The 27,174-nt window shown below is 48.0% G+C and overlaps 1 protein-coding gene across 1 annotated transcript in view; it reads left to right on the forward strand.

Moving 5' to 3' along the window:
• The window catches only part of LOC119390968 (focadhesin), a 395,558-nt gene that overhangs the window by 60,363 nt on the left and 308,021 nt on the right, over positions 1-27,174 (forward strand). Inside the window, exons 8-9 of the mRNA XM_037658681.2 lie at positions 14,914-15,025; positions 17,425-17,657. Coding sequence (XP_037514609.1) covers positions 14,914-15,025; positions 17,425-17,657 — 345 coding nt within the window. The remainder of the gene's footprint in view (positions 1-14,913; positions 15,026-17,424; positions 17,658-27,174) is intronic.

The following is a 27,174-nucleotide window of genomic DNA, read 5'->3' on the forward strand; positions in this document are numbered from 1 at the left end:
TTCATTGCACTGAATGTATCTGTTAATATGAAATATGCAGTACACTTCCACGAATTTTACTCTGTTGATTTCATGTTTTGGTTAATGTAATGTTAACCATACACCCTGTCTATCGCCCCATGCATATTTCTATGGGACCAAACTTTTGTCTTTTCGATCCTGAAATTAACCTTCGCAGCATAATTCGAACTTCCCTGGTAATTTACACTCGCCCAACCATAATTATTATTTCAGGAAAGGTTTCAATATTATTAGCAGTGCGGTTGAATTTTATGCCCTCTAATGCCATGTGTTAATAAGTGATGTGCTTAACAAATGTGGGCAATAGAATAGACTGTTGCATGTGCATGTAATCGATGGTCCATGTTTATTAAGGGAAGACATGGCTTTTGATACAGTAAGATATGGTAAAAATGTTCATTTTTGGCAAAGTGCTCTTTCATGCAGTTTAAATCATTCAAAGGTCTCTCCACAAAATCTGAAAGTGAGGTTCAATTAAAAAATAAAAAAAATCTATATCATTCTTACCAAGGTTGGCACAAAATAATCGGAAGTCGGCCATATCTCATCAACGTTGACACACTCACAGCATGTGAACCTGGTGACTGGCAGCCGCCAGCTTGGGCTTGTTTCAATGTTGCTTTCTCTGTGCATCTATTGCGTAACTTCAGAGTGGCGTCGGTGTGAAGAAACCGGTGCTATCACGTGCTTCCTCTGGGATTTTGTGCACTGCTGATTCGCCAAGGTTCCCTCTCCCTTCACACACTTGCCTCAGGTTGGCCCATCGCCTTTTTAAAAATTTCTTGGCTGCCATGCAACTTGGCGTCTTGCTTAACTAAATCGGCTGCAGTGGCATGTTCACTCATTGTTGACTCGCAAAGATTCTTCAGCTCCCCCAAAGACCAAAGATCTTTGTCACCAAAGGACTACACATCATCCATTTGGAAAAAAATGAACTGTGTAATTCACAACAAAATCTGACAAGGCATGTCATAGCCCTGCAAGCGACATTTGCCAGATTGAGTGTGGAGCCTCAGCCTAGCATGTGCAGCGGGAATACTTTGTCGAAGCTTGACTCGAGTGCCGGCACGGAATGCATGTATGGTATTTTCTTATCAGCTGAAGAAAGCAGTGAGGGTGCAGCAAGGACCAGTGGTGCGAAGAAGAGCCTGGTGTTGCAGTCATGAACATAGCGTTAGTTTTTGATCTCCTCGGCGTTAACATGGATAAGCGGAGTGACAGCAGGACTGAATTTGTGATCATGTTTGGTCATGATGAAACAGTTTTCCATGTGTGTCTTCTTCCCCGAGTGCGCTGAAAAAGTGTTGATGCTGCCTAAGAACCAAGGAAAACAGTCTCAACTCTTTGTGCTTGTGTGCTCGATGTGCAGCACGCACGACACACACTTTTCATCACCAAGGGTGTTGGCAGTGCCTTGGAAATGCCATTCGAGGTTTATTTTAATGCATTGAAGGCAGGCATTAGATGGCCCCTTCATTAATGTCTGGAAAGGCTCCTTTATCAGTGTAAGGATGCAACAGCCCTTTCAGACATATTTGCAACTGCGAACATTTTGAGCTGTGGCTTGCATCACAAGATCCGCCAAAATGAAAGAAGGGGAACTTAAGGACTCATTTCTCTTTGTTAGACACAACCTTTTTTTTAAATGAGAACCAACAGGCAGTCAAGCCAAAGTAAGTATAGGGGACATTATTTGTTATAATTATGATATTGCCACGGCCACTTCTTGTTTTATTTTGATGTATTCGGGTTTGACCAGCAAGGACGGTTATCAAAGCTCGACGCTGTCCGCGCCGCAGTGTTCGAGAAGCTTCGCGATTGTAGTAGATCGTTTTGTTAAGATTGTGCGCAGGCCGCGAACAGCCTAGATTATTCCAGAGCTTCTGCGACCACCAGTGATAAGACTGGAAAGTTCGATGTGTGATGTATAAAAGACGGCACGTCCCAGCCATGAGCAGTTTTTCAACGGCCGACGCTCTGTTTGCCACTATCAGTGTACAGTGTGTATTGCTATAGTTTGACTTTCCTTTTCCCGGCCACAAGTTTGGCCAAATACAGTATAACCTCATTACAACAGACCATAGTGAAGATGATTTTGGTCTGTTGTAAAGGGAGTATGTAAAACCCAAGTACTGTTACAACAGGCTTTCATGTAAACACTGAATGGGTCTGTTATAACCGGAGAGAATTACGAGTCACAAACATGGTCTTATTTTTAACGGGGGACCAAAAAAAACGTGATTTTTGAAAATCGCATTTTCAGTTTCTGCAGCTCATTTTCTATCTCATTCCAAAATATCTTCAATGACAACTACGTAGAAGTGCTATAAAACTTTTTTGCATTTGCCGATTTGGCGAAAATTGCGGAAATAAAAAAAAAAAGCGTTTTTCAAATTTATAGCTCGGCAACGGCGCAACCGGGTGCCACCATTTTGGGCTCGTCGTAAAGAGCATTTCTCCATGTTTAGGTTCTCCGTTTCAGCTGGCTCCTCCATTCAGTAACAAGCGTACAAAAAGCACATGTTTTGGCTGCTTCTGCAGTTATGCTCGCTTCGGGATCGTCGTCTGCTGCTTGTGCGTTGCGAGGTCGTGGCTGTCGAAAATTGCGCTACTTAGTGACGCGTTCGCACTCGTTCTATGTTCAGGGGTCGACGATAATTTAGAACGCTTTAGTTGGGTAGCTGCAAGCAGAAGCTCAATCATCTGATTACGATAGCGCGCCGCACTCGTCGCGAACATCGCAGACGTGCGACTAATAGCGCTGACTCGTTGGACCCGCTGTTCGAGCTTCTTCTTATCAGTACTTCGGAGCTTATGATGAAGACCACCGCGGGACAACTCTCTGTACTCGCAATCGAGCATGACGAGCATGACGAAACATCGGGCACCGCGGCCATGCACATCGCAAGCGAGCTTTCTACTCGATGTCATGGCTAGGCCTAACTCCATTCACGGTGCCGATGTACGAGACAAATCCGATCTTTGCGGGCAAGAACATCGCGCTAGCGGACATGCGAAAGCGAAGAAGCCGCAATGTCCTTCGTCGCAAGCAACGAATCGCATCGCCCGCTGGCTCCTCAGCATAGGCGTGCGCACAAGGAGGGCAGGGGGGGGGCGGCCGCCCCCCCTAATCACCTAAGAGGGGGGCACAAAATCTGCCCCGTACATTGACCCTTCTAGTCACCTAGGGGGGGGGGCGCAAAATCTGCCCCATACGTTGACTTAGTACGGTAGGGGGGGCGCTGCGATGAACATTCGCCCCCCTTAATGGGGAACCCTGCGCACGCCTATGCTCCTCAGAACCGCGGATGGGCATTTTGCGCATCGGCAGCGGACCCCCCGGCCAAGCTCGCCGCGCAGCGACCGCGCGGAGAAGCGGTGGCAGCGGCTCGCAATTTCTCGTTTCAGCGTCCCAAAACGGAACACCAAGCACGTTGCGTGCCGATTTTTTGTCGCTACAGCTAGGAATAGCTGATCATTGACAGACCGGAGATCGGCGGCCTTCGTTCTTAAATCGGTACGTTGACATCCGCGGCGCGCTGGACCCGTCCCAAAGTATGCTAAGTGATGTTTGAAGTCGGAAGTTAATGACCGTGATAGAAAAGTCCACTCTAAAGGAGTCCTGACCACCTTGCTGGCCTGACATTTTAGTCAATTATATCCGAATGTCCGTTGTACCAGAATCCGTTGTAAACGAAGCTCAATCAATGGAAGAAATACGGAGGTCGGCATAACGCCGGTATGTAATATCCGAATGTCTGTTGTAAACAGATCCGTTGTAACGAGATTATACTGTAAAAGAGTTTCATCTTCGACACACCGGCTGCTTCCTTCGTCGACGTCACGACCCCGTGACATCTGGTGGAGGTGCTGCTTCGTCCATGTTCCGGACGCCCCCGCAAGACCGTGATCGAAGTCCACGTCGTCAACAAGAAAACCCGAAAGACATCCCGGATCGTCGAGCTAGCCGCAGGCAGCTAGGACTACAACCGGAGTTCGGATCTCTACCTGACATTACAAGAGCCAAGACGACAAAGCAAGCGGCCACGATGACAACCACTGTGCCGCCAATCTTCCGCGGATCGTCATTCGGAAACCCAGAAAGCTGGCCCTAAGCCTACGACTGAGTCGCTGCTTTCAGTGCCTGGACCAGCGAAGACAAGCTACGGCATATCTATTTCACTTTGGAAGACGCTTCTCGGACCTGGTTCGAGAACCAAGAGCGAAGCCTGACAACGTGGGACATTTTTCGCGCCAGGTTCCTCGCCACGTCCACGAGCGTCGTCCGCAAAGAGAGGGCTGAGGCTCTGCTCGAGACCCGCGTGCAGATGCCGAACGAAAACGTGGTGCTCTTTGCGGAAGAAATGACTCGTCTGTTCCGCCACACTGACCCCAATATTCCCAAAGAGAAGAAGGTTCGTTTTTTCATGCGAGGAGTAAAGGAACAGCTCTGCGCTGGACTCATGAGGAATCCACCGAATACCGTGCAGGAATTTCTCTCGGAGGCAACAACAATAGAGAAGACACTGGAAATGCGAACCCACCAGTACAACCGCTGCTTGATTCAAGATAGCGCAGCGGTTCAAGCTGTCGGCTCTGACGATCTGCGCGAGACCATAAGGGCCGTAGTGCGCGAAGAACTTCGTCGAATGTTCCAGTCGTGCCAGCCTCAAGTTGCCTTGATCGCGGACATTGTCCGAGAGGAAATCCAGCAGTCGCTGGGCACACCCGAGTCAGCGCAGCCGCAGCTGCAAGCAATGAGCTATGCTGCTGCAGCCCAATGCAACGCCCCCCCTCCTCGCCCATGTCAAGACCCCGCGCCGCCCCAGCAGTTCCGCCGCCAGGCACCACTGCCACCACCACTGACGTCATACCGCCTGCCGGCCGGCCAGCGATACTCGCCGAGGAAGACAGACGTTTGGCGCGCCCCCGACCACCGCCCACTCTGCTACCATTGCGGAGAAGCTGGCCATACCTACCGCCACTGCCAGTACCGACAGATGGGACTGCGTGGGTTCGCCATTGAAGCGCCACGTCCACAGCCGGGTGAACGACCTCGCGACATCGCAGACTACCTCGCAGGAGCGCAGTGGACACCTCGACGACCTTGCCGTTCGCCATCGCCAGGCCGCCACGTCTCTCCCCAACGCCTACCATACACTGGCCCAAGCCGGGGCCGGTCACCTAGCCCGTTCCCGGAAAACTAAGGGCAGCAACCGATGGAGGTGTGGTTGCTGTACGACGAAGTACCGAAGATCATCCGTCGCTGCCGCGACGAAATCTAAATGACACGCCGCAAGCCGGACAGAGCCCTGACGTCGAAACCTCGCGGCCAGAAGAAGACCTGACGAAGCAACACGGAAGCAGCAGAACAAACCGACGTAGCCGTGACCCGACACCACGATCTAACTGCAACGTGAGACGACGAACTAGCGACCTCGACGTTCTTATCGATGGCCAGAGCTTCACAGCTCTTGTCGACACCAGAGCCGACTATTCTGTCATCAGTGGGCCGTTCCCCACGAAGCTAAAGAAAGTTAGGACAGCTTGGGAAGACCCCGAAATCCAGACAGCTGGAGGTTCTAGTAAGGCCGGAGGGAGTCTGCACAGCAAGACTCACCATAAACAACCGGATTTATCCCGCGAACTTCGTAGTCCTGCAGCGTTGCTCGAGAGATGTCATCCTTGGCATGGACTTCTTAAGCCTTCATGGTGCAGTCATCGACCTGAGGTCTAAGTCAATAACACTGTCCACGGAAAAGGCACTACCGCCGCACACTCCGCCAAGAAAGCACGCCTTGAATGTGCTGGAAGACCAGGTCACCATTCCCCCTCGCTCCAGCGTCATCATTTCCGTCGGCACTCGGAAATCAGCAGACCTCGAAGGCGTTGTTGAAGGCGACCAGCACCACTTGATTAACCGCAAGATTTGCGTCGCAAGAGGAGTAGCCAAGCTGCGGCCAGGGAAAGCAACAATTATGCTCACGAATTTCAGCAAAGGCACGACAGTCATCTACATAGAAGAAATCGTAAAAGCCACCAATGCTTTGGGCCTCAACCGATTCTCTCGAGCCTACTCCGATGAATAAATCTCTGCAACCAGCTTTCGACGTCAATCCCAGGCTTCCGAAGCACAAACAAGAACGGCTGAAAACCCTGCTCTTGCAATACGACTGCTTTTCGTCGTCGTCAAGCATTCGACATACCCCCATGGCAAAACATCGCATCATAACAGAGGAAAATGCCAGACCACTCAGTCAGAGCCCGTACAGAGTTTCGACATGTGAACGCGATGCCGTAAAGAAAGAAGTCAACTAAATGCTGCGCGACGACATCATTCAGCCGTCCAAGAGTCCGTGGGCGTCACCCGTGGTGTTAGTCAAGAAGAAGGACGGAACCCTACGTTTCTGCGTCGATTATCGTCGCCTGAGCAAAATCACAAAGAAGGACGTGTATCCTCTCCCACGTATAGACGACGCCCTAGATCGACTCCACAACGCGAAGTACTTTTCTTCGATGGACCTCAAGACCAGCTACTGACAAATCGAAGTCGACGAGAGAGACCGAGAAAAGACTGCCTTCATAACACCGAACGGCCTGTTCGAGTTCAAGGTCATGCCCTTTGGTCTTTGCTCGGCACCTGCGACTTTCCAACGAGTCATGGATACAGTATTAGCTGGCTTGAAGTGGCAAACTTGCCTTGTTTACTTGGATGACGTCGTCATGTTTTCCTCAAACTTTGACGAACACCTCCAGTGCCTTGAAGCTGTTCTTCAAGCAATCAAGACCTCCGGACTCACCCTAAAGCCAGAAAAGTGCCGCTCCACGTACGACGAACTCTTGTTCTTGGGCCATATCATTAGCAAGTCTGGAGTTCGCCCGGACCTACGGAAAACAGCTGCGATTGCTGCCTTCCTGCCACCCACCGACAAGAAGGCGTACGCCGATTTCTGGTCTTGTGCGCCTATTACAGACGTTTCGTCAATGAATTTTCACGTAACGCCGAGCCACTGACGCAACTCACGAAGACTGACGTCGAATTCAGGTGGGAAACGGCGCAAGTCGAAGATTTTCAAGAACTGAAACAACGCCTGCAGACGCCGCCGATACTTGCGCACTTCGACGAATACGCCGACACGGAAATCCACACCAACGCAAGCAGCGTAGGGCTCGGAGCCGTCCTAGTGCAGAGGACTGACGCACTAGAAAGGGTCGTCAGTTATGCTAGGCGGTCGCTATTTAAGGCAGAAGCCAACTATTCCACAACAGAAAAGGAGTGCTTTGCCGTCATCTGGGCTACATCGAAGTTTCGCCCCTACCTGTATGGCAGGCCCTTCAATGTTGTGAGCGACCACCACGCCTTGTGTTGGCTAGCTAACTTGAAGGACCCTTCAGGTCGCCTCGCACGGTCGAGCCTAAGACTTCAAGAATTCGACATTACCATCGTTTACAAGTCCGGAAAGAAAACACTCCGACGCCAACTGCCTGTCTCGTGCCCCCGTGGACCCGCCGCCACAAGACGACCAGGATGAAGACTGCTTCTTAGGAACCATAAGTGCCGACGATTTCGCTGAACGACAGCGATCGGAGCTGGAACTCACAGGTCTTATGGAATATCTCGAGGGCAAGACCGCCGTCGTTCCGAAAGTACTCAAGCGAGCACTGGCGTCGTTTTTCTTACGCAACGGCATTCTCCAAAAGAAGAACTTCTCACCACTTCGAGCCAAGTACCTTCTCGTGGTGCCTTCAGAATTGCGACCCGAAGTCCTCCAGGTCCTACACGACGACCCCACGGCTGGACACCTCGGTGTTTCCTGCACGCTCTCGAGAATACAAGAAAAGTACTACTGGCCTCGCCTCACTGCCGACGTCACCGACTACGTAAAGACTTGCCGAGACTGTCAGCGATGGAAGACGCCGCTGACAAGGCCAGCCGGACTTCTTCAGCCGACCGAGCCACCTCAGCGACCATTCCAGCCGATCGGGATGGACCTCCTGGGACCTTTCCCAACGTCGACTTGCGGTAATAAGTGGATCTTCGTAGCTACCGACTACTTGACCCGCTACGCCAAAACACGGGCCCTGCCCAAAGGCAGTGCCGTCGAGGTAGCCAAGTTCTTCATTGAGAACATCGTCCTACGTCATAGCATCCCAGAGGTCCTCATCACGGACAGAGGTACCGCTTTTACTGCGAACCTGACTAGGGCAATTCTGAGATACAGCCAGACAAGTCACCACCGCACAACCGCCTACCACCCACAGACAAATGGCCTCACTGAGAGTCTAAACAAGACACTTGCTGACATGCTGGCCATGTACGTCGACGTCGAACACAAGACCTGGGATGCCATCCTTCCGTACATTACCTTCGCATACAACACGGCCATGCAAGAAACGACACGCCGTACAAGCTGGTCTACGGAAGGAGCCCGGCGGCGACGCTCGACGCAATGCTACCAACCGCCACCGACAAAGACGATCTTGACGTTGCCGCTTATTTGCAACGCATTGAAGAAGCTCGGCAGCTCGCCTGCCTGCGCATCAAGAACCAGCAGAGGGCCGACAACCGTCACTATAATCTTCGACGATGCCACATGGAGTACCAACCCGGTGACCGTGTGTGGGTCTGGACGCCGATACGCCTACGGGGACTTAGCGAGAAGCTCCTTCGGCGATACTTCGGGCCATACAAAGTGCTTCGACGTCTAGGCGCTCTTGACTACGACGTCATCCCGGACGGCATTACGAGCTCCCAGCGCCGCCGCCCACGACCTGAAGTCGTCCATGTCGTGCGCCTTAAGCCGTTTTTTTGCGCATTAGCGAACATGGGGACTCTACTTTTTCCTTTGTGGTTGTGATTTGTTTGTGTATGCACTTGTTTTTTTCTCTTCTATGTTCTTTCGCAAGCATCGGGACGATGCTTTTTAAGAGGGTGCCAGTGCCACACCCACTTCTTGTTTTATTTTGATGTATTCGGGTTTGACCAGCAAGGACGGTTATCAAAGCTCGACACTGTCCGCGCCGCAGTGTTCGAGAAGCTTCGCAATTGTAGTAGATCGTTTTGTTAAGATTGCGTGCAGGCGACGAACAGCCTAGATTATTCCAGAGCTTCTGCGACCACCATTGATAAGGGTGGCGATGCGGGCTTGTTGGTTGGTCATACTTGAATGAGTTGAGCGCATACGAGGACACGGACAGAAGGAAGAAACGTACACACACTGGCGCTCTGTGTGTGTACGCCAGTGTGTGTATGTTTCTTCCTTCTGTCCGTGTCCTCGTATGCGCTCAACTCATTCAAGCACCAGTGATAAGACTGGAAACTTGAATGCGTGATGTATAAAAGATGGCGTGTCCCAGCCATGAGCAGTTTTTCGACGGCCGACACTCTGTTCGCCGCTATCAGTGTACAGTGTGTATTGCCGTAGGTTGACTTTCGTTTTCCTGGCCACAAGTTCGGCCAAATAAAAGAGCTTCATCTTCGACACGCCGGCTGCTTCCTTCGTCGACGTCACGACCCCGTGACAATACAAATGTGAAAAAATTGAAGTGGACGAAAAGACAACTTGCTGCTGGCAGGGACCGAACCTGCAACTTTCGAACAATGCATCCGGTGCTCTACCGGAGAGCAGAGTAGAGCATCAAGCGCATTATCCGAAGGTTGCGGGTTCTGTCCTTCCCGGCAGAAAGTTGTCTTTTTGTGCACTTTAATTTCTTCACATTTATATCATAATTACTAGAAATGACATTCCCTGTATTTTCCTTGGCTGTTGGTTCTCATAAAAAAAAAGACCTGTCGGGTACATATGTGCACAGTGGTACAAGCGGGCAGCAAGGCTGCAAGTGATTGTGAGGCCTCAAGTGTAGAACAAATAGCAAAGCTCTATAATGGCAACACGCCAGGGATAGTGATGCGGTTATTTTTACAGAACCCAGCCAAGAAACAACCACAATTCGCGCATTCGCTGTTTGCTGCACGAATTTGCTGTTTGCTGCACCATCGAGATGTACTCTGGGCTCATCGTGGACTACATTGTGCTATCAAATCCGTACTTAGGCTGTTTAAGAGGTCCTAAGCCTTATGAGCCACACTACATAGCTTGGCACGCGAAACATGCTCCAGAATGTCAAAACATCAGCATTTTTTTTTTTCATTTTAATTGTGAAGGAGGCTCGCTGTACCATGTGGGAACCAAAACGTCTTTCTTTTTTCTGTTAAATTTACACTTTGGTCAGCGTAGTGCCCCACGTTTCTTCTGCTTTTCACCAAAGAAACAATTAGTGCAATGCCAGGCAAATGGAGGTGCAAGCCGCACTGCTAATGTTTTGACAATCGCTCTGAAAAACATGAATTTCCTTTTTCATAACACTACTGCCGCCTTGTAGGATTCTGCAGAACTGAATTGCAATATTTGGAAAATGTTCTGCGAAACATGACAATGCTGTCAGACAACATTTTTGTTTGGGTGGGGTCTTGAAAAATTAACATAAATTATGTCATATGAGGACACCAGGACCTTGTATGCCTTGTTAAAAGAACCATTGTTCGGATTTGTTTAGGTGGGAAAAAAAGACAGCATAAGCCATGTGTACAAGCACGTGGAGGCAGCCTTGTGTCCTGTTGACAGAAAAAAAGCTGAAGGCAAGCTATTCAGTGGAAAAGAACATTGCACGTGGGACAGAATAAACAAAATAAGAAATGACTGAGGTTATTCCCTGCAGAGTTACGATAACAATGTGCCAGGCTTGGAGAGAAGAGTTGAGGATACACTGCAGCATACTGTATGTCATCAGCTGACAAAGTCCCTTAATATGGCCTTTGCCCTGAAGGGGCAGAGTCTTGGTGCAGCCACAAGCACACTATGGCAAAGGTTGAGGATTGTCCACCGTACAAGATCAGCCTGCCTTATTTTACTTGTGATGCATTGCACCTGTCATGGAGTAGATGAGCAAAGAAACCCTCTTGGATTGATGCAGTTATGGCAGGACACAAAATGCTGATGTGGACCTGTCGTCTCATTCCAAAGAGTGTGTCACTGCGCAGTGTCGAGGGGGCAGTGGCCAAGGCTATCAGCCATTTCAATTGGGGACCAACACAGCAAGAACTGAGAACCTGGACTGTTGTATGGGTTCGTTGCTCCAGAGCCTTGAAGAACACCACCAGAGGCTGTATATGGGTAATCAAGGGCTAGCAAACAGAAATACTTTAAGAAACAAGCTTGTGAAGAGGCATGCACCAACAGTGAACTCTGCCTACGAGAACGGATAACTGGGCTAGTTTGTGGGAACTCATGTTAAGGCAGGTAGCGCAAAGAGACACGGACACAAGCGAAGAATAAGTGCACAGTGGCGCTTGTCCTGTGCACTTATTCTTCGCTTGTGTCCGTGTCTCTTTGCGCTACCTGCCTTAACATGAACTCTGCCTGCAGTTCCAGGCAGCTGTAGGGTCTAAATGCAAGCCAGTGCCAGTGCTAACTGCTACAAGGATTTGAAAGGTTTTTTCTTCTTTATTTTTCTTCTTTTTTGCCTCGTCACCATGAACTCGGTGCAGCTTGACTTGTGAAGGGTGGACTATGCGGGACAGCATTTGTATGACTACTGTTCGTCTAAAACGTGAGGAAATGTGTGAGGTGGTTGCTAGTAGCCTTCTCACACTGTTTTGAAATGTTATGCATTATACTACACCAAGGTTTTCATGGGTCTTTTTGTGTCAGAGTGAAATACAATGCACGAACTTGTTTCTGAAGAACAATGCTACATGATGATGCTGTTTATATGGCTCTAGCAGTACACCAAGCAAACCTGTGGGAAACTACTATAACTTCAAATGTATTTTTCTCGGTTACATGTCATTAGACTGAACAAATCTCTTTATGTATCCTTTTCATTAGTCTTTTTTGACAACAAATTTGGTACCACCATGTTTGTTTTGAATATATCTAACAGACGAGCCTATTTATTTTCCTCTTATGTTGCCCAAACTATAATTTCCTGTAATCACAAACGAGACGCAGCAAAAACATTTTCACTTATGTTTGCATCTGTTTATTTTGCATGTGAAGCTCATTGAGTACAATAATATTGACATCAAATGTGTGGTTTAAAATTTTCATACATTTTGTTGTAATGCAGCTATTTGATACCTAAGCGGAGATTTCGTATCACTGGGGAAAAAGATGATTAGTTGGGTGATGTTCAAGAACTGTTACCAGCTAGCCCAGTTGCTGATTCTTCTATGAGTAGGATATCCTAAAATTTAATTCAATTCACCCAAATAATGAAAAAGAAATGACCTACATCCCAGCCTAAGTGCGTCACACACTACATGCTACTAAAAAGTCCGGCACATTTTATGATTTTTGGAATACTCAGATGTCAGTATACTCTACTGTCAGTTTTAAATAGGCTATGCACATTTCCACAGACAAAGATGCTTCGTGAAAATGTACACAGACATTTTATTTCTCTGCCTTCAAACTGTGTGCCAAATAGACAAAAAAGGCAAGGCAAGCACGAATGACATGCAAAAGGATCCAAGCTGAACAAAATGTTAAAAGGCTAAAAAAACAGTCAGGCTAATCTAAACAGACATACACTTAACGTGTCGATTAGAAAAAAATTCGGCAGATCCCACGTACCGTTGGAGTCGATGTTATGCGAAGCATGCGGCGGGTAGGTGACTGTGGCGTAACTTTTTTTACTGAGCGGCAGGTTACAAAATGACGCTAAAGATTTGTATATATTTTATACGCACACATACATATGTTGAAGAGCCGCATATGTGTTATATAACCAGTTGTTTACGGTTGGGTAATGCTGCCAATGGCAATGTTGGCATTGCCAACACCAGAAGCGGTAAGCTGATATGTAGTGCTTATACGCGTCCCGAGAACGCACGCACGTTTCACGAATCCGTGTGCATGTGTGCAAGAAGTGCTTGACAGTTCTTGAACAAGGACATCATCACCGTGATCAGTGAGTACCAGCAGCTGGTCATGACTTATTATAGGATCCGGTCGTGATCGTGGTGATGAGGGGTCCATGTGTAGTGAAGTATACAGTACAGCTGTTGGAATTCGTGGATGCCTCGGTCATTTCGTCAAGACATTGTCTGTCGACAGAGCCGGCGACATGTCAGAAGCTGAAGCCACCCGTCGCGTTGGTGAGTTATAGGCCGTCGAGGCTGGTAGGCCTGGATAGTGCTACGTAGACCAACATCACTGGATGGTGTTTGTCGTATTCGTAGACTACCTGGGCGTATGTGGCCTACGTAGCCTAGTCTACAAAGCGGCTGTCAATCAATCTGGCATCATCCTCGGTCAGCATGAGGCCATCGCGCAACCTCGTAAGAAACTAAGAGGACACTGCGTCGTTCTGGTGGACGAAGTCACTTTACGGTGCGGTGATGTGGATATCATATATAACTTTCGTTACAGTATTCCTCCGGGGTCGAGCAATGCTTCAATATAGCTTGCTCAATCATAGGAATACAAACGTATTGTTTAATAGACTGCTATAAAAGCGGAGCCAACACTGGAATTACAGACGTTAATCTCATATGACGCCTGTATCGTAGTAGTACACATCGTAGGAGTATCATGTAGTGTTTATTGCTTTTTTCGTAAAATTAGATAGCCAGCACCACAACCGCAATTGATGTTGCACCGACATTTTGCCTGCGTAGGCTGTTTTTTCAAGCCAGTTTATAGACCTGGCGTGGCTCAGTGGTAGAATACCTGATTGCCACACAGAATGCTTGGGTTCGATTCCTGCCGGGATCCTAATTTTCATTCTTTCCATTCGTTGACTCAACGCTGCCGACGTTGGTTTTCCTTAACGCTCTTGCATTTAAGTTATCAATGTCTGTTCTCGCCGTTCCTGGGTAGATATAAACTGTCAATCACCTATGGCGCATACCCGTACAACGCGGCCCGTGGTAAACGGGTATGTGCCACACGTGTCTAGTGGAAAGGGTTTGACGACGTACGCAACAAGATTTTAACGTTATTCATGCCATGACCCGGCAGTCATATTCGTCAACTCCTCTTACCCTCCCATGCAAATTTTGGTCTACACCAAGTTAAGGAGTCCATCATGAGAGCACCTAGACGTAGGTGGCTAGACAGACAGACAGACAGACAGACAGACAGGCAGGCAGGCAGGCAGGCAGGCAGGCAGGCAGGCAGGCAGGGCAGGCAGGGCAGGGCAGGGCAGGGCAGGGCAGGGCAGGGCAGGGCAGGGCAGGGCAGGGCAGGGCAGGCAGGCAGGAAGGAAGGAAGGAAGGAAGGAAGGAAGGAAGGAAGGAAGGAAGGAAGGAAGGAAGGAAGGAAGGAAAGAAGGAACGCTCAAAGTGCCAGAGGTTCGCTAAGAAATGCTTCGCATTTAATTAGGGCAGCTAAGCATAATTAATTTTGTCTAGCCCTCTCCCTAACTTTTTGAAAAGTGCACCCAAAAAATTTTGTAATTATTTTTATCCTAACCACCTCGACAGCCCCACTATTCTCAGTGATGATAACAGAAACTCCACAAACTTTTCTAAGGTATTTTCAGTTGGTATTTGCTATCGATGATGGGAAACTGCTTGCACTTTCATGTGACAGAAAGCGCATCAAGCCACTCACAATCACAGAGCCAGGACTGTTAATTGTTTCGATAAAGCAGTGGCACCCGACACGAAGAAAGCAGTTGCACCCGATAACATACCTAGCGTCTTTCTTAAGTCTGAGTCCTGGACCTGCGTGATCTAGTGACTCGAGGCCATTGCTTTGCCCTTGAGATGCTACAGCATTCGAGAATGCTTTTCTACTTTTCTTGCCGATGATGTGACGACACTATGGAACTCGGTGAAAATGTGTGGATGTGCAGTGAAAATGTGCGTCTCGCCCCTGTGTTCAGACACGGGAAGATGTGGGTGCACGGCCGGTGTGGGACGCCTGCCTGGTCCTGGTGGCTGCACTTCTCACTCGGGCTCCCACCTCTTCCTGCCTGGCTGTGCTGTTGGACGTCTGTGAGTGGAATTGCTCTGTCAGACGACCGGTCTTCTCTTCACACTAAACTCCCGGTTATCATTTAAATTCGAGATTGCTGCTTGCATTTTAAGTCCGAGCATTCACTTCGTAATGAGACTGTGCTCGGCACAAAGAACAGAAAGCTCAGAATATTGTGAGACGCCTGCATGGCAGTGTGCGTCTGTCCTCCCATTACGGACTTCACTGAAACTTTGTCCTACTTGATTAGAAAAAACAGCTCAAAACCACAGGACACACAGGAAGGGAACGCACACAGCACTGAACTCTCAACAAATTTATTGTGAAAAACCAAATGCATCGCCTATAAATACACATGAACCACTCGCATAATAGTGCGTCACTGGACATAGCGCAGATAGGCCGCGAATAGCACAACCGAGACAGATTACATCAAACACAATAAATTTGTTGAGAGTTCAGCGCTGTGTGCGTTCCCTTCCTGTGTGTTCTGTGGTTTTGCGCTGTTTTTTTTAATCATCTACGACCAACAAGCCCAGCTCTCCGCACTTTTGTCCCACTGTACTGGCCCATCATTGACAGTTATATATTGTCTCTACTGATAGCTGTACGTTGTTATCTTGCTGTCCGGTGACCATTTCTTCAGCCACGTTAACCAATGTTCAATAGTTATCACTCTGTGTGTGGCATGCCACATGTATTGAAACATTCTTTCACAATAGAGCTGTTGTGCTCGAGGTTTGCCGTGTGTCATAGATAGAAAATCGTCGTCGTCATGAACCAGCACGCACTCTCTTCGTCCTCTTCATCTTAGTCCTATTCTGCTTTGCTCCCAGAGCATGTGTGCCAATTTGTCCTGCGTGTGAGGTAATAACTTTAACTTTAATGGGTGAGAAAGCGAGTACAGAGAGAGATAGAGAAAGAAAAAGAGAAAGGGAGAAATTCTTGGTGAAAAAAATCTCTTGCCAAGGCGAGACCAGAACCCGCATACCCACCATTCGAAGGTGAGCGTCTTAACCACTTGGCTATCCGGGCACGCTAGCCGAGCGTAGCATAGCCTTGTATGGTATTGTATGGCAAGGGGTTGGCAGAGGGAAGTGAGGGTGAGGAGGAGGGAAAGGAGGAGGGGAGATAGAGGGAGAGAGAGAAAGGAAATGAAGAAGAGAAATACTGTACTTAGAAATCAAGAAAAGAAGAAGAGAAAAAGATGGGGGGGGGGGGTGTTTTACCGAAAATAAATAATGAAAATAGGTGTTCCTCAAGCGCTTCAGCAAGTGCCCCCCTCTCCCCTCCCCCTCCCGGAAAAAATTCCTGGCTACGGGCGTGGGTGCAAAATATGACGATGCAAAATATGATGAATAAAGCTTTTTTATCTGTCGAAAAATGTTTTTGCAAGTATTTTTCTGTTTTCAACATGTTTCTGAGCATTTCATGTCATAAAAAAGTTTGGCAATTTTCAAACAATTTTTCGTAATTTAGTCGGCACTTAGGAGGCTAACTATGAGAAGTATATAGCACGTCATGTTCCCGCAGCCTGTTGCAGCCAAATGCCGCTGGCATACCGGAGCTTACCTTCTCGCTACAGTGGCAGAAATTCAAAATGTGCATCGGTCTGTTGCTGTCTGTGGCCACACAGCTTTGCCATCCACAGTAATAAAATAAAGATTAATTTAGATGATGTGGATTTCTGTCATTCTTAACAGATGTTGCTTGGTCAGTTTACCTATTCATATCAAACTACAATAGCATCGTTCTATGTGGACACCAACAAATGCAGCTCATTTAAGGGAGAACATCTTGCCACATGAATGAGCACAGAGCCAATGGAGAAACACAATCTGTATGCTGTCTCGATGAGACGATGTTGTGTCTTGCATGCAGCCAGTCTGCGCACTGGATAGAGCGCTTCAGGATCCCAGATTTATCACTTGCAGGTCAACAAAGTCTTGCTGCAACAAACTCATCCTTAGGAATTAGACAGTTGGTATTAATGCAGGAAATTATGCTACGCCTTACCTACGAATTACAACAGAGCTTCCCACTAACGCATGAAAAACTTATCTCACTGACGTTCACAATTCTAGAAGCATCCATTGCTTGGATGGTTCAGTTGATTGGTTGGTTGGTTGGTTGGTTGGTTGGTTGAGAAACATTTTTTTTTTGATGGTTCAGTGTCCTTTTTCATTCCAGCTATTTTACCGATTGTCATTTTAAAGCGGAATGATTACCAAGTTGATTGTCTGGGAGCATAACGCTCCGAAGCCCAAACAACTGGTTACCATTCATCATGGAAACCATGCTTTCGAGTTCTGGGGCGTTGTTTGTGTTTTCAGAGAAGTCAGTAGCTCTTTTGTGTAAAATTTTTAACCGTGTCTTTGTTCAGTTTATTGTTAAGAGCAAACGAAATGATGATGCGCAGGTGATACTCTGCTGGGGGAATGTTCGGAAGGTGTGGTGCGCTGCTTGGTGCTGCCCCTGTGCCAACTTCCCCAAGGGTTGCAGGGACGTGCGGCTGCCCTGCTGGCTCGGCTGACCTCGACTGGCAGTGAGGAGGAGTGCTCGCCATGCACTGCTCCCTCGGCACTGCCGTCCAGCCATCCGCTCGTGGCCGGGGCCCTGTGGGCTGCACGATGTCTGCCTGTTTCACCCACTGTAAGAGAAACACCCGTGCTCAGAAACCTCGATTTGCACATTCTGGCAAAGGCAAAGACGCCTGCAGTACATCTAGCTATTCAGGTTACAGGGGTGGTCACCTACCGTGCCATTTGCACCATTTTGCTACCATCCTATCTCTCGGCCTTTCTGCATCTATTCAAGTGCAGCTTGCACCAACTGTGCGAAAGTTCACTATTTAGCTTGCTTACTTACATGACAGAGGAGCACCTCTTGCCCAAAATATTCCTTGTGTGGCAAAAAACAAGCAGCAGCTTTGCATATTGCTCTGGACGCCCTCCGATCGTGCTCTTTTCACCGATGTGCTTTTTTTTTATTATGTTTGGCCTAATCAAAAGATCGGCACCACCACGTGTGCATTTAACTTCCATTGTTGGCAGTTCGGCATTTTGTCTGGAAGCTCATCACTCTTGATGAGGAACTGGTGGTAATATGTAGACAAGTGTTTTTTTTTTTTTTTTTTCTGGTTGCTATGTATGGCATAATGTAGCCACGCCGGCCGTGCAGCTACAACTTTAGACACCACACGCATTAAATGACGTCTTCACACGAATGAAGATTTTGACGTGCAAATTTTTGTTTAATATTTCAAAAAAAAGATGTTAGTGGTGTATGTCAACTGCAGTGCACAACGTTCTTCGTATGCCCATGGTAACATTAAGCCTAAACAACCATGTATGTATTGCATTGAAACATTCTGATAGCATCTGTGGATAGGTGATACAGGGTTGGCAGTCGCTGTTAACATGTACGAATGCTCCTGATCTAGACGTACATGCTGTGTGATTATTTGCACGCCTAATAATTAATAATTACATTGAGTACGGGGAGCATCAGCCACGGTAAGTTGGGGACAGTTGATAAAATGTTAGATGCCAGAATGTACTGTGCATGCAGGCACTCGCAAACAAAGTTCTCGTTTGTAAAAACACTTTCATTTTTTTTACTCCTTTTTTTTTTTATTGGGTACGCTGCGGAATCTCTGGTTGTTTTCATTTTTCTGTATGCAGTGACAGTTTGTCAGCAGTCACTCGCAGAAACTTTATGCATCGTGCTCGTCTTGTGACTAATGCTTCGCAGCAAGACACATCTTGTGTATTGCAGTGAAGCCAGCATATAACATTCTTTTGTGTGAAGAGCCTTATTGATGAGCCTCCCTGACTGCTGGTCTTGTCTCCTGGTTTAAATTACGGCAGCACCTGCAGCTCTCACACTACAGTCAAATATCACTATAACAAACGCCACTACAACGAAATTTCTGCCACAACAAAGATTCTTTGATTCCCCGTCAGTCGCCCATAGAAAACAATACAGAAAATATCTCATCACAACGAATGATTTTTCTGGGCACTTCCGCTTCAATAAAGTTTTCGCAAGTGTTACCACGCAAGGAAAGTGCACTTGCCTAGGATTGCCACGAAATTCCAATGGCAACTTGACAATTTCTCATCGGCACCCGCACATTCGTGTGAGACACCTTTTTCACTACGACACGCACATCCCGATAAATTTTTCTCCATTGAAATGCTCGGCGACAGACTGTCCATTCATTAAAGCACTCCTTTGGGCCAGTTGGTACAAGTTGAACACAGCTCAAGTGGCGCCTCGCGAAAGATTACCTGTTGACAGTTTGCACCCACTTGTTCTGGTCTTGTTTTTCTGTGCTTTCATAAGTGTCCCCTCCGTACTGCCCAAGCAGCGCAAAATCCCGCAACCTATGTCCATTCACCATGATGCAGCCAGTGGGTTTGATGCGCGTGCAGGCCATGGTAGAATCGTTCTTGAAAGACTCCTGGCATGTTTCTGATGTAGTGCTCAAAACTAAATTACTACTCGTCATCACTAGATGTGCTATCATGGATGACAATGACAGCGTACCTTAAAAACCGGAATATAGGTCGGACCGTAATATAGGTCGACCCCCCCCCCCCCACTTCTAACTACTGAAAATCGAAAAAAAAAAGTACGTGTACATGGGACGGCCAAAGTATCAGAAGGTGCCTTTACCGTGAAACAAACGCAATTCCAAATGGTGCACAGTGAAAATGCCATTTATTTACACGTGTGTTTACACGTAAGTTCCACATGGCAGAAATCCAAAAGATGGGCTTATGCATTATCTTCGTAAAACGTCACAACCGTCTTGACGGCATTAATTTAGAGGCACTTTGAGGTCACCGGTAGCAATCACGACGCGAGCGCGACTCCCTGTTAAACTGCACAACCTTCGTCTTCAGCTCTAGATACGCTGCGGTCTGGCACTGAAACAAAGTTTTCTTCTGATCGCTGTGTATCGTGATGGGATCCTTCGGCATCTGCCAGTAGTGAATGCTTCTGTGGTGCACTCGATCTGCCCGCTGATCACAGCCATATGTGACGCTGTAACCAGAGCTGCCGGCATCGCAGGAAGCAACAGAAAGTATCCGGCGAGATTGGAGCAGCGAGAACACACGTGCAAAGATAAATTTGCAGTTATTGTTTGTGACTCATGGCTCCCACTTGCGTTCACGTGCACTAGCATCCCAGCACACCTTCACACACTTGGGACCAGATTTCTTCGTGGCTTCGCGAACTTGATCGCTGTTTTCTTGAACGCTACGGTGAGCTGTCGTCGGCCACCAGTAGAGAACATTTTTTTCTCTCTATTTCTTTCTCATTCTTTTATGCTCCCCTCCTCCTTTCTCTCGTCATTTCTCATCCCTTTCCCACCCCCTTGCTACACTATACTGTACAAGGCTGTGCTGTGGCCTGCTAGTGTGCCTGGATAGCCAAGTGGTTAGGATGCTCGCCTTCGGATGGAGGGTACGCAAGTTGGGATCCCGCCTCGTGAAGAATTCTTTTTTCGGCAAGAATTGTTCTCTTTCTTTTCTTTTTTCTGTCTCTCTGTTTGTTTCTCTCTCTCTCTCTCTGTACTCGTTTTTAGATAGCCGCACAGTGGCACACACCCGTTAAGATGGCGATAGTTTTCTGTGATCGACTCACAAGGAATGATTTGCCGAACAGCTTCGCTGTTAAAAGGCACGAACTGTTTTGCTTTCCTGTTGTTTGCCTATGACTATGGTGGATGTGGACTGCACCACGTAGTTTTCGGCTGGCCTCTAGCGACACTTTGACACGTGCATTCGAGGCATTCTACCCTTGGCATGCGTCGAGGGTAATCTGAATGCTGTGTTTCCTCGCGTATAAGTCACCCCTCCTTATAACCCAGACCCCCCACTAAAAGCTGCCACAAAATAAAAAAAGAAAAAAGATCACCGCATATTGCCATGAAGCCACCTTCCTTGCATTACCTTCAAGCAGTGCTGTGAAGCCACCTAGCATACCGGAATTTGTGGATAATCATGTTCCTATTGTGTGGGATTGGGGCAACATGATACCTGTCCCAAACGTGACGAGGTGTCTCGCCGGTTTCCTGGGCTCTTGTTATTGAGGCACGGAATCCCAAGGTTTGTAGGACCTGCCGGCCCGTGCGAGTTCGCTCGAGTCTCTGTAGTTGTGAGGCGGAAAGGCCTTCGGCAAGTTCACTGAGGGTGTTATGAAGCCCCAGTGCCAGCAATTTCTCAGTGGATGTACTCATCTGCAAGGGGCGAGCAGTCCTGAATGCCATTTGCAAGAGCGTGTCTGCCCGCTCCGTCTCGGATAGTGTGAGATGATAGTAGGGTAGGCTGGATGTGATTCTGCTCACCAGGCTTCAAACGAGTCGGAGGGTGTCTCTTTCTTTCATGCCTCTGCTCTTGGATGTTATGCGGGATATCATGTGTGCCTTGACACTAGTTTGGAGTGTGGATGGCCTGCTGGTTACTCTGCAACCCCATGCCCAGCACCCTGATCAGTGGTTTTTCTAGTGTAAGGCTTCCGTTGAGGTATACCTCAAGTTTTTGTGATGGGTCTGTGGGGACTGCGTGGTTACTTCAGCCTCGCAATACTCGTAAGATTTAAAAGTACTCTCGGGAGCATTGTAGCCCCGTCGGCTGCAAATTCTTGGATGATGTAAGCTGCAGTCTGCAGACGCTCTTCCTTTTCAGCGAGTGATCCTCTTGTGGTCCAGGGTGCCATGTCGTGTGCATAGAAGGCGTGGTGGAGGCCTTCTACTTCCTGCAGTTTTCTTGTAAGGCTGATCATGGCGACGTTGAAGAGCATGGGTGATACTACAGCTCCTTGCGGTGTGCCCTTGTTGGAGGGTTGGTATGCTGGGATCTGGAGCTCTCCGATCTTCAGCTCCGCCGTGCTGTGGCTTAGGAAGCTCTGAATGTACTTGAACATTCTTTCACTTCAGTTGGTGTTGGTGAATCCCTCCAGGATTCCTGGGTGGTTGATGTTGAAAGCCCCTTTTACGTCGATGGCTAAGAGGACGTGTTCACCATTGCGGGGAACATTGCTGAGAATCTCTTCCTTGATTTGGAGTAATATGCCTTGCGAGGACAGGCCCATGTGGAAACAGAACATGGTGTCCGGAAGGTGCTTGCGTAGTCAAAATACTTTGTAGTCTTGTGTTTATGATTCTCTCATAAACCTTGCCGAGACAGGATATCAGCGAGATGATTTAGGTTTTTGATTGTCAGTGTCTTGCCTGGTCTGGGGATCATGATTATTCGTGCATGTTTCCACATCGCTGGCACCGTGCCTTGTTCCCAGTGTTGGTTGATAAAGGCCGTGAGCGCGCAGATGGACTTGTCGCTGAGGTTTCTGATCATGGTGTTCGTGATGTAGGTAGTCTGTGCCCGCCGCCGTGTTACGGGTGGTGGTTGCAATGGCCGCTGTCATTTCGTTTTCAGTTACAGATGCATCTATTGTTGGGTTCGGTTGTCCCGCGTATTATGCTGTACATAGCCCTTTGGGAACAGGATCTCCAAAGCACTTGGTCTTGATGGCGTTGACGAGGTCTTGTTGGCTGCCTGGGTGGTGTGTAGTAACCGCTCCAGGGTCTTGTGTCCCTGGAGGAGGAGAAGCAGAAGGAGAGCAAGGGCCCACTACTTTCAGAAAACATATAGATTTCAAACTGTGGCCTGTTTTACGGACGCCGCCATGTATGGAACGATGACTAAGGTTGCAGTGGCAGTAGTATGTGACCGCCGAGGCCACGTTACCTCTGGTGCATTGGTCCGCCCCTGCAGGATCACAGAAGTCGAAGAGCTGGCCATTGCACTAGTCATCCGTGAAGGCCAGCATGCAAACAGGCCGCTGACAATACTAACGGAATCCCAGCAGGCCTGCAGGAACTTCCGACAAGGCAGAATTGGTGCACCTGCTGCACAAGTTCTTGCACAAATACCAAGGGAAGATAAGGAGGATGCCAGCATCCAGACCATCACATGGATCAGCTCGAGGCTTTGTACACAACCGAACGCTCCTTACGTTGACTGCAGAGGACCCGGAGCCAGTCGACCTCCAGTATGCAACAATACTAAATTACCACAGAGGGTGCCGCCTGCAGTATCCACCACCTTATCAAAAGCTCATGACAGAGGAGGCCACTGCATGGCTTAGACTCCAAACAGGCACCTACAAGAACCTACACACCTTACATCGCATGCATCCACAGCCTACAGGGACGAATGTCCATGGTGCGGGGCCGCACCAACCCTGTACCACATTACGTGGGAGTGCATGCTGCACAGCCTAGAACACCCCAACATGAACACCGCGAGTGAGCAATCGGAGGCACTGCAGTCCAGCTCGGCCCTTGACGAGATCAGGCTGACCCAGAGGGAACAGAGGATGGCGAGAGAGCTAGCGGAGCTCTGGACTATAGGCCCTGACCATCAAGAAAGCCCCTTCGGGGAAATCCACAAGGCCACTCCACAAGGCCTGCCTGTCTTTGAGTAAAGTTTGCTATCATCATCAACCCACGTCCCAACTTTAGCTTCGAATTTTCTGTATAACTTGTGCGGGTTATACACAAAAAATGTGCAACTCCGTGTGTGGCCAAAAATGTCTGTGCAACAGTACAATGCAAAAGATAACGCATGTGCTTGCAGGGACCAGAGGAGGAGTCAAAATCATCAGGTTTTCCTAGCTCTTGTAGTCTATACATGAAATTTCGCTGCAGTGAAATTCTGCGACAACAAACTTTTTCGCGCGTCCCGTCAATTTCGTCGTAGTGGGATAACTGTAATAAGAATATTCACAAAAAAGTTACATTGTACTGCTCAAGTGATAACAAGCTCTATTTTGGCTGCTCCAGACCTGCTCCAACACAGAGTTCCTTCTGCTCCATTTCTGCTCCAAAACAGCCTTTTTCCTGCTCCCAAAATTTCTGCAAATGCTAAATTTGCTTCACCACCCATTGAGCTGCACTTTCACCTATTGCTTACGGTGAAAGTGCGGCTGCTATTTGTTAGGCACTTGCTGTTCAGTGTTTCAATGTGGTCCTCTGCTACCCCCGTGAAAACACGCTCTGTCACCAACTTGTAATGGCAATTATGTTGCCTCTGTAAGTTCTGATGATAGGTCATTTGCCAATGGTTAAGTGAAGTTTCGTTTTCAAAAACAGTTATAATGTGCACGCAATTCTCCGTAACATTTTATAGAGAAAGAAAGCGTGCCAGATTCGTTTAAATTCAGCAATGATGTCTCCGTTTCTCGTTGCCGAGCCGTGTGGCATTCTTATAAAATTACAGGAGATCTCGTAAGCGGGGTATGTATGTAAGCAGGTGAACGCGGCCAAAGATAGTGCACAAAGAAATGGACAAACGTACTACACTCAAACTTCATTATAACAAAGTTGCATCTGCCACGAAAATAACTTTGTTATACCCGAAAATTCGTTATAAACGTTTATTTATAACACTGTAGCTATGACAAGACTATTCTTCATTTACTTCGTTATAACCGATAATTCGTTATATCTGTGTTCGTTATAACGAGGTTTGAGTGTACTCTGCGCAGCATGGGCTGCACTTGCGCACTGGCGGCTCTCACTCCGGCAGCCGAAGGTCTTGCTGCGCAATGAATGTTTTTGGAGATGTAGCATAGTAGGGCTTTGGCTGTAAACAGGGTCGGTTCAAAATCACATTCAAGTGAAACGAAAACCTGTATTGCGGCACTATTCTGCACTGTGACTGCATTTCATATTTTGCAACATCTCACGGGTGCATTATGTTCGGAAAATCGAGCAAGGTCCAGTGGGGGGTCCCAAATTTCGGTTGCCACTGTGCACTGCTTCAGCAAAAGTCTCGGTAAATTGGTTTCACTACAGAACACGCACATAAATTTATGCAGATGATAGCAGTGCGATGGACGAGTGCGAGCAGCAGAAAAAGAAATTCCAGCTTCTCGAAAAACTTTGTGCAGCAGTGCACTCACTGAAAAGGCTTTATATGCTGTAAAAGTGCCCGATAGTTTGATTTCTCTTGCTGCGAATTTATCCTTTTCTCCAGCGAGTGAAAGAGATGGCTTTTTTTTACTTAAGAATCGTGGCAAGCAAGCTCAGTGGTAAGTCTTACAAGCGGCGACATCCTTTTCCTCACCAGTCAGGATTGCCAGCAAGATACTGGCCTTGTCGGCAACGTCCATTTCTCGAATGACGGAAGATGACTTTCAGGATTAGGCAGAAGCCTTTGCATTTAGTACTAGCACTGCTACAGCTACTCTACAGCTACAGCTACTGTTATAATGCGCCCATGCTTATGCAGTAAAACCTTGTTAATTCGACACTTGTTAATTCAGAAAATTGGCTAATTTGGGCATGTTCTCTGGTTCCGGCCAGCATATGCATTAATAGCATCAAACTGTTGTTAAATCGGTCGTGTTTGGCCGTAATGCAGTTAATTCGGGTGATCCTTGGAGTGCACCGAGCAAATGTGCGACATAAAGGAAAGAAAATGGCATTTGCGGACAGCCAAAACAGCCGCCAGCTTTCGGAAAGGCATAGTTTTCATCCGCAGTCGCATTGTTGGTACATAATAAGGTATGGGCTTGGAGCACATTTTCGATTAAGACACGGGGTTCTCGAGCCGCGCTCACATTGTGAACGAAGTCGCAAATGACGAAAAATGCTGCTTTTGGACTACTCTTATGCAGAATAATTACTGGATTTACGTATTCCTTAAGAAAATGAAAGTACATTGATTTAATAGACATTGATTTATTGTTTTCTCGATATTTTTGATTATTTGGCATTCGGATAATTCGGACAGTTTTTCTGGTCCTGTGAAATCTGAATTAACGAGCTTTTACCGTAACATGCCGCAAGGTGACAACGACGCCACATTGGATGCTTGCATGTGGGTTACGGGGAGCCAAGCAGGGAACTATGCTGCTTCATAGAGTACGCAGTACCAGCATTGTGATATGCTAGATTACTTGCATGCATATTCTTGTCTGCTCCATGGGCAAGGAGGTGAGTGTTTGGGTTCCCCCCCTGTTGTCCCCCAACCGCTCATGGAAAAGATGCTGTGGCAGCTGCTTTGTCGTCCAGTGTGCGATGAGAAAAATACATTAGCAAAAACCACCTTTAACTGAAGCATTTGACCACTGGCACCAGTATAGTGTACTAGAATATTCTCCTAGTGGTGCGTCCTCGAGGGAGGGACAATAGGCCGGTTGAAGCAAACGCCAGTAGACGCCACCCGTGGCGCTGTTGCTCCTTTTTCTAGTCACCAAGCCGGCTCGAGCCGGCTTGCAGACAGGCCGGCTTGCGCGCAAGCAGACGCATATAGCAGACGCGCTTTGCGTCTGCTTGTCTCGTCCGAGCGCATATATCCCGTGCGACGCTACTTCCAAAGCGGTTGATCTGGTGAAAAACGCTGGAGGTCTTTTTTTTTTTTCTTGGGCGTTCCCATGTAGTAGACCATGTAGGATGCCGAAAAGAAAAACAGAGTCGCGTTGCTTCGCTCTGGGCTGCCACAGCGGTTATCCCGGTGCTCCAAAAGCGTCCTTGTTCGCCGCGCCAACCGATGATGAACTTCGGAAGAAGTGGGAAAGCAATTTACGAAGAACAGACAAGCCTCTGACGGAATCTTCAGCGGTATGTGAGCGCCACTTTGAGCCACGATTCATATTGAGAGATTACGTCCATATCATTAACGGCACTGAAGTGCGACTTCCACGTGGGAAACCATCCCTAGCGCCTGGCGCGGTGCCTACCCTTTTGCCCGACTGTGCATCCAACCTCTCTGTCACACCTGTAAGTGAAAGGTCGGAAAGAAAGAGGGCAGCCGCGGCAAGTGTACCGGCTGCAGGCAAGAAGCCACGCAAGGGCGCAGAGACGGCAAAAAATGAAGAACTAGGTGCAGAGTGTCAGCTACAGCTACCACTTCATGAGAAACAGTGCGGCAGTGCGCAAAATGAAAATGGACAGTTCACGGAGAATGAACCGTTCACGTTTAGCTCGCTCCAGGCAGTGAACATTCCCTCGAAGCTGTGGTGTCGCCTCAACTGCGGCATTGATTCAGCCATCGTTTTCGCTACAACCTCGGTGCGAAAGCAAGAGAGGCTCGAAATCTTGCACGAAAAGGTTGTGTGTTTCAATGCTCACGAAGACAAAGTGTCTGCT

The sequence above is a fragment of the Rhipicephalus sanguineus genome, chromosome 4 (genome assembly GCF_013339695.2).
Source record: "Rhipicephalus sanguineus isolate Rsan-2018 chromosome 4, BIME_Rsan_1.4, whole genome shotgun sequence".
Classification (NCBI taxonomy): domain Eukaryota; kingdom Metazoa; phylum Arthropoda; class Arachnida; order Ixodida; family Ixodidae; genus Rhipicephalus; species Rhipicephalus sanguineus.